The sequence below is a fragment of the Megascapheus bottae genome, chromosome 1, assembly GCF_031878675.1.
Source record: "Megascapheus bottae isolate mThoBot1 chromosome 1, mThoBot2.hap1, whole genome shotgun sequence".
Taxonomy (NCBI): Eukaryota; Metazoa; Chordata; class Mammalia; order Rodentia; family Geomyidae; genus Megascapheus; species Megascapheus bottae.
This window is the reverse complement of record NC_143509.1, coordinates 25,393,168-25,405,415: the sequence shown is the minus strand read 5'-3', so window position 1 is coordinate 25,405,415 and position 12,248 is coordinate 25,393,168. Positions and strand designations below refer to the sequence as shown.

General features: G+C 43.6%; 1 protein-coding gene across 1 annotated transcript; it reads left to right on the top strand.

The window, feature by feature from the left end:
- Positions 1-8,112: 8,112 nt before the first annotated feature.
- Ghsr (growth hormone secretagogue receptor) lies at positions 8,113-11,376 on the top strand. The gene is made up of 2 exons (XM_090324328.1): positions 8,113-8,908; positions 11,058-11,376. Exons 1-2 carry the CDS (start codon positions 8,113-8,115, stop codon positions 11,360-11,362), a joined length of 1,101 nt encoding a protein of 366 aa, XP_090180454.1. The 3' UTR covers positions 11,363-11,376.
- Positions 11,377-12,248: the final 872 nt, after the last annotated feature.

Here is a 12,248-nt window from a genome sequence, read left to right as displayed (position 1 = left end):
GGTCCAGGACCTCCAAGTCTCTCCCACTCACACCAAAACCTACAGCTTCTCAGAACTGATATGTAAATTATCCTGAGCTTGCATAAATCAGTGTGAATTTTCATGTTTCCCCATATGCTTTAAATTATCTCTAGATCATTTGTAATACTCAAGATAATGCAAATGCTATTTAAGTAGTTGCTATTCTATACTGCTTAGGGAACAGTAACAAGGAAAATGTTCAGTACATGTTCAGTACAGATAAAATATTTTCCCAATTGTATTTCATCCATAATTGGTTGGATCCCACAGATATGGAGGGCTGAGTACTCTACCTCTTTTCGTAGACTATGGATAAACTCAGACATTTACAGCAAGAAAATATACAGTGCAAAATATATACCCAATTCTGCCTTTATTTTTGTTGCCTGTGCTTTGGGAATCCTATTTTTAAAACATCTGTGACGACATCAATGTCTTAAAGTGTTTCCTCTATGTTCTCTTCTGGTAAATTTCCTAGTTTCAGGTTTGTATTTAGGTCTTTAATCCATTGAGTTGAATTTTGTGTTGGAATCTATTTTGCTTTTGTGCATATGAATATGCAATTTTGCCAGCACCCTTCATGCTCTTTCCAAAAGAGATTCTTGCTCTTTTACTTTTGTTAAGACAGGTAAGTTGGTTACTGTGGGTTGGTCACATGTAAGATGGTTTCTGGATGCTTAACTCTCCATTGACTCTGGATTCTTCCATTCATCCATCAGTTGTTATACCAGTAATGTGCTATTTGGGCTATTAGAACTTTATAGAATTCTTTTTGTTCATTTGTTTGTTTTCTTTTGTTTTTATCTTGCTGGGAGTCAAATCCAAGACCTTGCTCAGTGCTCTACCACTGAATGATAGTTCAGTCCCTGTACTATATAGTAGATTCTGAAATCGAGTACGGGGGTGTGTATGAGTGTGTGTATGTGTGTGTTTTCCACCTCAAGACTGATATAACTATTTTGGGTCTTCTCTGGCTCTGTATAAATTTTAGAATCATGTTTTACTTCCATTAAGAATGACTCTGGTGCTTTGATTTTTTTTATTACATTATATAAGCTGCTTTGGGGAGATATTTTAACTACATTATGTTTCAAATCCATGAACATACTTCAGATTCATTTGCATGCATCCTTTAAAATTTGTCACCATTTCATCATTTTCATTGTACAAATCTCTTCCTTTCTTGGTGAAGTTTGGGGGATTTTGTTTATTCGTTTATTGATTTTCAGTTCAATTGGATCCAAGGCCTCACATACGCCAGGCAGGCACTCTCCCCTTTAAACTATGTGCCAGTGCCTTGGGCTTTATTTTTCTTTTGAGACAAAAGTCTCGGTACATTTTCCTGGGTCTGCCTCCAAGTAGCTGGGGATACAGGTGTCCAACACCAATGCCAGCCACTTCATTGATTCAACTTATACCTAAATATTTAATTTTGTAGATATGATATTGCTTTGGGGGTTTATTTTTCAGTAAAATGCTATTGTTTTATAATAGTGATGTTGTATCCTGAAATTTTACTGAGAAGTTATAATTCTTTTTTTTTTTTTTGCCAGTCCTGGGCTTGAGAGCTCAGAGTCTGAGCACTGTCCTTGGACTTTCTCAAGGCTAGAGCTCTACCACTTGAGCCACAACACCACTTCTGGCTTTTTTTTTCTTCTATGTATGTGGTACCGAGGAATCGAACCCGGTCTTTTGCCTGCTAGGCAAGCACTCTTCCACTAGGCCAAACTCCCAGCCCGAGAAGTTATAATTCTTAAATCGTATCTATTAGGGAGTATGAAAATAGAGACATATCTTCCTGACCATACTTCGATGTACAGTTTTTAAGTTTTGGATCTTGCTTTGTTTTAAAGTTCTGTCAAATAAAGTAGATTTTTTATGTCTTCAAAAGTAAAATTAAATTTAGAAATAATTACTAAAGTTGAAAGTCATTGAGAGGAATGAATCAGATATAAAAGTGGTAACATGGGCTGGAAAAGTAGCTTTCTGGGTAGAGCATTTACCTAGAAAGCATAAATCCCTGAGCTCAATTCCTAGTAACATACACACACACACACACACACACACACACACACAGACACACAGACAATCATAACATAATTACATATAGAAAAGCATTAGCAGAGACGTTTCAATACACAGTGCAAATGGGACATATTTTAAGAACCAAAGAACACTCAAGAAAATTTCAATCTTGATATGTCAATTTTATTAATGATAAACTTGGTGTACTAATTTGAAATAATTCAGTGGTTTATAAGAAAGAATTATATTTATGCTATATACCTAAATAATTGTATTTAATAATTATGTAATTATGGCTAGAAATCAGGATGTTTAGCATGAACCCCAAGTGAAATAAGTTAATTAACTAATTGGGAATTGAGTTAGAAGCATCTATATCAACATGTGACTTCTTGAATATTTGGAAATATGTCAAGCTTACAGAAGAATAGCAAGAATAATGCAAGGAAAATTTTTTTACCCTCCTTCCATATATATCTCATTAACATTTTCTCTGATGTAAATGCTTTATCATTTTTTCTGTCCATTTGGGTACACATGTATGAACACACATATACAACATATACACAATTTTTCCAGAACAATTAAGATCAAGTGGTATAAATTATGGTTGATATGTATTTCTAAAAATAAAAATATTCTTTTTCATATGGTTACTGATTTCAGTAAACAACATTGAGCCAATATTTCTACCTACTTTATTATCCATCATCTATGTCAGTGGCAACAACTGTGCCTTCTGTAGGAGTGTTTAATCCTGTCTGAGACAAGGAACAAAGTTTAACCATGTTTTCCTTGATCTCCTCTAGTGTGGAACATTCAAGGGGTGGATCAGTCCAGCCACCTTCCCTCATGTATGCTTGTGTGCTCCTGACACATCGAAAAAGATGATGAACTTGAGTTTTACTTTGTCTTCCATAACACTGAAGGTTTAGATGATTAAAACAGATTTTATTATTGGGACTGGGAGTTTGGCCTACTGGTAAGAGTGCTTGCCTAGCATGCGCAAAGACCCGGGTTTGATTCCTTGATACCACATATGTTGAAAAAGCTAGAAGTGGTGTTGTGGCTCAAATGGCATAGCACTAGCTTTGAGAAAGCCCAAGGACGATGCTCAGGCCCTGAGTACAAGCCCCAGGACTGGCAAGAAGAAAAGAAAAGAAAAGGTATTATTATTAGGGTGACGTACATCAGGGTTAGCGTTTCCTAAGTCAGATAACTAGTACATTTTATCCCTTCCTTGCTCTCTCCCAGTCCTCACTCAACCCCACCCACAAGGTGTAGATCTAGGTTATCACATTTGTTCACCTTTTGTCTCTCCCTTTTTGGGTCCACCTACCCCCCCAAGACAGATAAACAAGACAAAAACAAGAAACAAACAAAAAACAAAACAAAACAAGCAGGGCCCAGTGGCTCACATCTGTAATCCTAACTATGCAGGAGCCAGAGATTTGAGGATTGCAGTTCAAAGTCCATGAGACTTATCTCCAATTAATCACCAGAAAGCTGGAGGTGGGGCTGTGGTTCAAGGGATAACCTTGAGCTAAAGAGATTAGGGACAACGCCCAGGCCCACAGTTCAAGTCCCATGACCAACAAAAAAAAAAAAAAAAGAAAGAAAGAAAAGAAAAAACAAGAAACAAAAACCTTATTGGTTTTAGAGGCATTTTTAAATAAAGTACTCTCCTGTTTTGGTTTGTCAGGTGTTTCCTTATGATTAGATTAAGAGTTTGCATTCCTAGCTGGATTGTTATTCACCTGACACTGAAATGACATTAATTTTGAGCATCTGATCACAATAGACTGTGGATGTATCTGATTTACTATTACATCACCATCTCACAACTTAAAAGCAAAAATCAACACACACACACACACACACACACACACACACACACAAACTCTGGGCAAAACGGCAAGTCCCTATGCAATCACACCTCCTACCACTCAAATTTAGTTCTCAAAACCCCCCCTCCTCCACTACAAGCACCAGAGATGTTTCAAGTACATCATGTACTTTTCTCAGTCTAAAGTAGAACATTTACAAAATGAGCTCTGCACATTACATTGGGCCATAAAGCAAGGACGTTCTCAACTTTTGAGTCATGTAAAAGAGTACTCTGAAGCCAGCCTAAAAGGGACCCCATTGGGCAAAAAAAAAGGGACAACTTCAGTATAAAAAGAACTCTTGCAGCTGGACACGATGGCTCATACCTATAATCCTAGCTACTCTGCAGGCTGAGATCTGAGGATCGAGTCAAAAAAGGACCTGAGACTCTTATCTCCAATTAATCTCTAGAAAAAGGGAAGCGGGACTGGGCTCAAGGGTAGGGCGGTAGCCTTGAGCTGAAGAGCTCAGGGACAGTGCCCAAGCTGAGTTCAAGCCCCATGACCCACTAAATAAATAAATAAATAAATAAACAAGAACTCTTGCATTGGTCAGTATTGGTGGACTGTACAAGAATCTACAAGTCCACAACAATAGTCTTCTTAGCATTCGTAGGACAAGATATACTGCACTTTTTTCACACCCAAGTGCTGGGTGCCATTTGAATAGTTGAATGAATGTGGTTCTCCTGACCGAAAAATTATTTAAGGCACAGCTCAGGTACCCCTTCCTCTGAGAAGCCCTCCCTAAAACTTGCCAACATTAAAGTAGTTCATAATTCTCTAACCTAAAGTAGCTCATAGTTCTCTAGTCCAGCACTCTAGAAATTTACCTAGGAATACTCTCCTAGACTTGCTTCTTCATATTTTTCTCTCCAGACTAGTTTATCAATACAGAACCTATCTTGGTTTCAAGTTTCATTGTCAGTGCTTTTCATATTTTATAATATGGAGAAACAGTACGTTTTCCTATTTTATAATAGTGACATCAAGAACGGATCAGAGTCATAGAATCCTCTGTTTCCTCTTAAATCCCACAGCATAGATTTGTCTATATTGTAGAAAAATAGCCAAGTGTAAATAAATAACTGGATGTGATAACATGACAAACCTTTACTATAGTATTTTGGGGGAGTCATTTGCTTTTTACTCTCCCTTCTCCTATCTATCAGCCATAAACAGACTAGAAATATATCTTACAATGCTTTCCTTATCTTTACAGTGTTTTTATTTTATTAACTTCTTACAGTGTTTTTATTTTTTCTATTCCTGTCCACATCCTCCCCCTCCCCCCCGGCCACATACACATTGACTAATGATGTAGGGCTGGGAGTAGTGGATTGGGGGTGTGGAGGTCCTACGGCTTGAACCCCACGCTTAAGTACCCTGTGCTTTCATTTGGCTTTTTCTGTCAAGGCTGGTGCTCTACCACTTGAGCCATTCCTCCCCTTCTTGCTTTTTTTTTTGATGTTTAATGATATGTCATTGTTTAACATAATTTTCCAAGTTTTCCAATGATATAACAGGATTCGTATCACTTTTTATCATCTTAAACTGCTAGAAATCAACACGCATTTCATATTTTAAGCAGTGTATGCTATTTTGATGTTGTCTTTATTAATATCTGAAGCAAATATGCTGGCCACTAAGTACTGCAATTCGCTTCTTGGTAGCTGGGGAGCCATTGGCACATTCTTGAGGTTTATCTCATGCCAGCTGCTACTTCAGGTCTTTTCTCCAGCTACTTGTATGATGTAGACACCATGTCGCCTCTCTAGGACTACATTGTCTTCTACAAAATACAGACCTAGATTGCCTGATGGCTAATGTTTTATCTGTCTATAAAATTCTATGACAATACACACCACCACTTTTATTTACTCTTATTTCATGTTTATTTGCTACTTTGCCACGTGTAAAGCATAGTTTTCCATTCTCAAGTAAAGATGAATTCATTGAAAAATAAACACACATCCAAAATACTGTTTTCTTTTTGTGGATCATGGGGCTTGAATTTGGCCTGGGCACTGTCCCTGAGCTCTTCAGCTCAAGGCTACTGCCCTACCCTTGAGCCAAGCTCCACTTCCCTTTTCTAGAGGTTAATTGGAGATGAGTCTCGGGTCCTTTTTTGCCTGGGCTGGCTTTGAACCTTGGTCCTCAGATCTCAGCCTCCTGAGTAGCTGGGATTACAGGAGTGAGTCAGCCGACTGGCAATACCCAAAATATTCTTATTCCAATATATATGCATTATTAAGGAGTTGAATTTCCCCTTAATTCTACTTTTCTTTGTCAGTGATAAAGTGACGCCTTTAAAATAATGTATTTAAAAACACAAAAGATACATTTCAATGACTAAGAAAAAATGCAATGATCAGGAAAATTTATTGCATTGACAGACAATATTGGAAACAGAGGCCTGCAGGGCCTGGGGTGAGGGGTGGGGAGGGTTGGGGGGGGCTGGCCTCCAAGAGGCCAGTTGTAAACCAGGAGCTCCCCAGCCTGAGCACAGGGGTTCTGTCTGTCACGCAGGAGTGGCTCCCATCCACTCATCGCAACCGCAACCGTGGTCACAGCCAAGAGTCCCCAGCTCTGTGCTCAGGCATGCGCCCTAGCCACCCCAAGGAGCACGAAAGGAAGCCCAAGCTGAAGACCTTAAGCAAGGGGACTCGGCATCTGATAATGCATCCAAACTGTGTGTGTGTGTGTGTGTGTGTGTGTGTGTGTGTGTGTGTGTGTGTCCTGGGGTTTGGACTCGGCCTGAGCACTATCTTTGGGTTTTCCTCAAGGCAAGAACTCTACCACTTAAGCCACAGCACCACTTGCTTTTTCTGTGTATGTGGTACCAAGGAATTGAACCCGGGTCTTCGTGCATGCTAGGCCAGCACCCTACCACTAGGCCAAGCTCCCTGTCCCCATTTTCTTTTTAAGTTTACTGCGCACCCCGATGTGTGCCAGCCTCTTAGTCTCTACTTCTCCCCTCCTCATCCTCCCCTTGATCCTGCCCTTCTTCTGTCCTCCCCTGGCTTCCACCTAGAGATCTCGCTCCAGCCTGCCCTTCACCCCCTAGTTAGAGGCTGAGTTTCGGGGTGTCATTATGCACTCATCTTGCCCCTTGGCTTTGGATGTCCAAACTCTCGTTGAATGACCCAAGTTCTCTCTCTCTCTCTTCCTCTCTCTCTCTCTCTCTCTCTCTCTCTCTCTCTCTCTCTCTCTCTCTCTCTCTCTCTCTCTCTCTCTCTCTCTTCTCCTCCTCCTCCTCTTCTCTTTCTCCCTCCCTTCTCCCCACCCTGTGCTGCCTAAGGCTGGTTGGAAATAAAGAGTCTCACAAACTTTCCTGCCCAGGCTGGCTTCGAACCTCTCTCCGCAGGTCTCAGCCTCCTGCGTAGCTAGGAATCCAGGCGTGAGTCACTGCCCTCAGTTCTAATGCGCTTTTATGCCAGCCACTCAGTGAGTGACCTTGCACAAACGGTTCACAATTGGTTTCTCCTGATGAAGACGAGGGCTCTGACAGGTGTGCCTCGGTCTCCTCCAGCCAAGATTCGGGGGCCCCAGCGCCTTCTTTGCTAACCCCACCCCTTTCTCCACCGAGCGAGGCGCTCGCCTGTCCTCCCTGCGGAGCTTCTCTTCTGACTCTTTCTTCCTGGTGGACCGGGCAGCGGAGGGCACCTTTCCCTCTGTCACCTCCCCCGGGGTCTCCACGCCTGCTACACGGATTAGCAATCCTTCCTTCCTTCCGGGCCACTCGAACGCGCGCTAGGATCCGGAGAGAACTCCCCGCGCCCCGGGCTTCCCCGCGGCGGAGGCGAATGAGCCGCGGCTGGGTCGAGATCGCGCGCGCCGGGCAGCGCTGGCGCGGCCGCTCCGCGGACAGGTAGGCGCTGGGGCGCCGCCGGGAGGCTGGGCTCGGAGACGGGGAGTTTGTGCCTTGAGGGTAGAGGGAAGGGAAGGTGCTGGAGAGATGCGGCCCGCCCCCTTCTCGCTTCTCCCCGCTGGCTCTCTCGCCTCTCACGTCTCACCCTCTCCCCTGGCTCCCGCCGGTCCCCCCCCCCCCCTCTCTTTCCTCTCTAAGCATCCCCGTTGCGCCCCTGCGCTCGCTCTTGGCTCGCTCTCTCCGCGCCTAAGCGGACTCATCCCGGGACCTACACCGTCGGGATCTCAAGTTCAACACCATCGGGGCAACATGTGGAACGCGACCCCCGGCGAGGAGCCGGCGCCCAACCTCACGCTGGCAGACCCGGACTGGGACGCGGCCCTCGGCAACGAGTCTCTGTCGGACCAGCTGCTGCCCCTGTTCCCCGCGCCGCTGCTGGCGGGCGTCACGGCCACCTGCGTGGCCCTGTTCGCGGTGGGCATCGCGGGCAACCTGCTCACCATGCTGGTGGTGTCGCGTTTCCGGGAGCTGCGCACGACCACCAACCTCTATCTATCCAGCATGGCTTTCTCCGACCTGCTCATCTTCCTGTGCATGCCGCTGGACCTGGTCCGCCTGTGGCAGTACCGACCCTGGAACTTCGGCAACCTGCTCTGCAAACTCTTCCAGTTCGTCAGCGAGAGCTGCACCTACGCCACGGTGCTCACCATCACGGCGCTCAGCGTCGAGCGCTACTTCGCCATCTGCTTCCCGTTACGCGCCAAGGTGGTGGTCACCAAGGGCCGGGTGAAGTTGGTCATTCTGGTGATCTGGGCCGTGGCTTTCTGCAGCGCCGGGCCCATCTTCGTGCTGGTCGGGGTGGAGCACGAGAATGGCACCGACCCGCGAGACACCAACGAGTGCCGCGCCACCGAGTTCGCCGTGCGCTCCGGGCTCCTCACCGTCATGGTATGGGTGTCCAGTGTCTTCTTCTTCCTGCCAGTCTTCTGCCTCACCGTCCTCTACAGCCTCATCGGTAGGAAGCTGTGGCGCCGGCGCCGGGGCGAGGCGGCCTCTGGGGCTTCGCTCAGGGACCAGAACCACAAGCAGACGGTGAAGATGCTTGGTGAGTCTTCCAAGCCCCCCCCCCCCCCCCCCCGCTGTTGCCAGCCTCGCGCCCTCTCTCTCCCCGTCCCCTCCTCTTCGTGCCTTCCATGCTCATGCCCCTGCTTGCCACTGCTCCGCGAGGGGTCTGTCCTCTCTTACTTTCTTTCTCTCTGTGTGTGCATCTCGATTTCTCCGTGTGCATGGCTCTGTCTTTTCTTACTTTGCCCTTGCATGTCTCCCAATCTCTGTGTCTCTATGTATCATGAATGTATATGCGTGCATATGTCTATGATCTCTATGCAGGCACCATCTATGACATATGTATGTGTATGTGTTTGTCTAGTCATCCATCTATCAGCTATCTTATTTGTCTATCGTCTACCTGTTATCCGTCTACCTCCTCCCTTAAGTGGTCATTGTCTGTATGTCTCTCACTTCTGTCTCTCTGTGTCTAACTAGCTATCTAGCTTTCTATCATCTGTCTCTGCCATCTAATTTCCTTTCTGTATGCCTGTCTGTCTTGCCTTTAAGTTGTCATTGTCTTGATCCTTTCCATGTCTCATTTTTCTTGTCTCTTTCCTTCCTGTATCTCCTTAGTCTCCACTTCTCTCTTTCGCTTAAATACGTTTCGTATTCATCCAGAAAGTTGCTTCAAAGCTGAGATCTTTCATAAAAGGCTACTGTGGTTGAGCTGTGTGAAAGGTGACATTGAAGCTTCTATTTCACAGAGAAATGGCAGACTATCCAAGTTACACCAAGAAAGAGAAGGTGTTGGATCCAGGAAGTATTCAGTGGTGAGGCTCACACAAAGCACCATCATTTTGTTGAATTCTGTAGGGGATCTTTTTTTTTTTTCTTTCAACATTTGGAACTGTTCTCTGTCCTGAAGATTTTTTTTTCAGATTCTTTCAATGATTTTGCTGATTTCCCTTCTGTTTCTAGGGTGGGTGGGTGTTGTTTAAAAAAAAAATGTCCTTGACGGATGGGTGGTCAGGTCTCCTTTGGTTTGTTTTTTACCAGTGTCTGTGAGCAGCATTTGCTAGGAGACTTGACAAGAGTCCCCTTAGAGGAGACCTCAGGCCACCTGCAGGACTTATTCCCCCCTTTGTGGCCCCATGAGGACACCTGGGTGCAGGGTCACAACTCCAAGGTGTTGCATAATTACTACATGGACTCACTGCCTGACAGATAGGTGCTTGGTGCAAGGGAAGATGTAAATATGTGTTTTTACCCAAACGAAACATTAATTTTACTCAAATTTTCAAAAACCAGCCTCCTGTATATTGTTTTATTTCCTCTTTGGAAATTAATGTTAATACCATGTTAATTTTCATCTTCCTTGACAGTTTGAAGAGGGTCACTAAATGGGTACAAGCATTAAAACATCTTTTCCCTCTAGGTTCTGTTTTTGTTTCCCCCATTCATGAAATTATCTTTAAGTAGTTGTACAAAGGGGTTTAAATCCAGCACGTGAGTATATGAGCCTGTTTATATCGTTCTTTCTCATCACTCCCAACCCCATCCATCCCCTCATAATTTCTGAATTTTTTTACATCCATTTTGAAAATTTTGGAATTATTGAAAAAAATCTTACTTGAGCAAAATGAAGACACATTGGAAGGTATATAATTTTACATCATATTTAATAACAGTTTCTATTCATCTAGATCTATCCATCATCCATCTGTCCATCCACCCATGAATGTAGCTGTCATCTCTCTATTTTTCTTCCTCTATGTCTGCCATGTGTACGTCTTCCCAATCTACATTTAAAAAACATCACAGGAATCTAATTACCAGTGGTGCCTGAATACAGTCACCCTGTATGAATGAGTTCATATTGGGCCCGACACGCATAAAATGGTAGATTTTTAGGAATGAATTAGCTGATCAGCGCAGTCAGTATGCCAACTCAGTCACACAATCAGAAATAGAAATGGCCAAGAAGCTGAGTAAAAATTGCTGAGCTGTGGGTTCAGTCTCCATCTTTGTTTAAATGGGGGAATGGGAGAGGTCAGAACACAGTCTTGGTTTATGTCAAAAGCAGAGCAGTGTTTCTCGATGGCCACACTACACAGCCCCAAAAGAAAGCTAAGTTTTAAAGACAGAATGCAACAGTGCTGTGATGTTTCTTGACCTGACCTTCTTTCTCCCATTATCCTTTGCAGCTGTAGTGGTGTTTGCTTTCATCCTCTGCTGGCTTCCCTTCCATGTGGGGAGATACTTGTTTTCTAAATCCTTTGAGCCTGGCTCGCTGGAGATTGCCCAGATCAGCCAATACTGCAACCTGGTGTCATTCGTCCTCTTCTACCTCAGCGCTGCCATCAACCCCATTCTGTACAACATCATGTCTAAAAAGTACCGGGTGGCGGTGTTTAAACTCCTAGGATTTGAATCCTTCTCTCAGAGGAAGCTGTCTACACTGAAAGATGAAAGTTCTCGGGCTTGGACAAAATCTAGTATTAATACATGATCGAGCACATGGTCCAGTCCAGTCATCGCTTCTTATTCCAGACCGGAAGCCATTGTACATCAGGCAGGACTTGAAGGAAGCTGAAGGTCAGTTCCAGATTTAGAGACCCACGGAGATGATGGGGGAAAAGGCTGAGCGGGTTGGTTATTTTCCACACTCATCTCTGCTGTCCTACTTTCTTCCGTGAATCCACTGCTCATGACTTTGTGTTCTGGAGCTGGTCCTGGTGAGGGCTTTCCATCTCAGAAAGAGAAGGCACTTCAGCATGGCCAGTTATGGTCCTGGCTTCAAAAACATTACATCTGATTTTCTTTTCCACACTGATCAAAATGATTGGATTAGAAGAATGCCATTAAAATAAAGTAAGTGTTAAAACATGACTTTTAAAAACCAGATGTTTTCATAAGACTCTAGAATGTACTTCCCAAGAGAAATACATTTAGAATGCATTAATAATCAGTATAAAAATCCCAGATGAGACATTTACCTTCTGATATGGCATTTATACTCACACCTTGCTTCTATTTGGACATTTAAATTTCAGAAAGTTTACAGGTGAAAAAGTCCATTCCTCAATTTAAATGGTGTAAATACATTTAAAGGTTTTTCACATAACAAAATGAACAATAAGTGTCTGAACTCAGATTTAAATAAAATGAGAAACTCAGTTCTTCACTTGTACTAGGCACCATTTAAGTTCAGCAGACAAATCTGTGCACAAGACAAATGTGGCAAGAGGCAACAGCACTGCGCAGGGAGACTCTAGAGTAGACCCAGAATTCTCAGCAATCTTATATTAACTGTTTTCAAATAAGTACCCCCCCCATGAATTAGCAAAGGAGAATTTTAGAATATGAGTCCTAACAGTCACACCTCAATGTCCCCT

Excerpts from the sequence above, each read along its gene's own strand:
- Ghsr (XM_090324328.1), top strand. The coding sequence starts at position 8,113 with ATGTGGAACGCGACCCCCGGCGAGGAGCCGGCGCCCAACCTCACGCTG. Across the intron at positions 8,909-11,057 it reads GCAGACGGTGAAGATGCTTG|CTGTAGTGGTGTTTGCTTTC; the intron begins GTGAGTCTTCCA and ends TATCCTTTGCAG.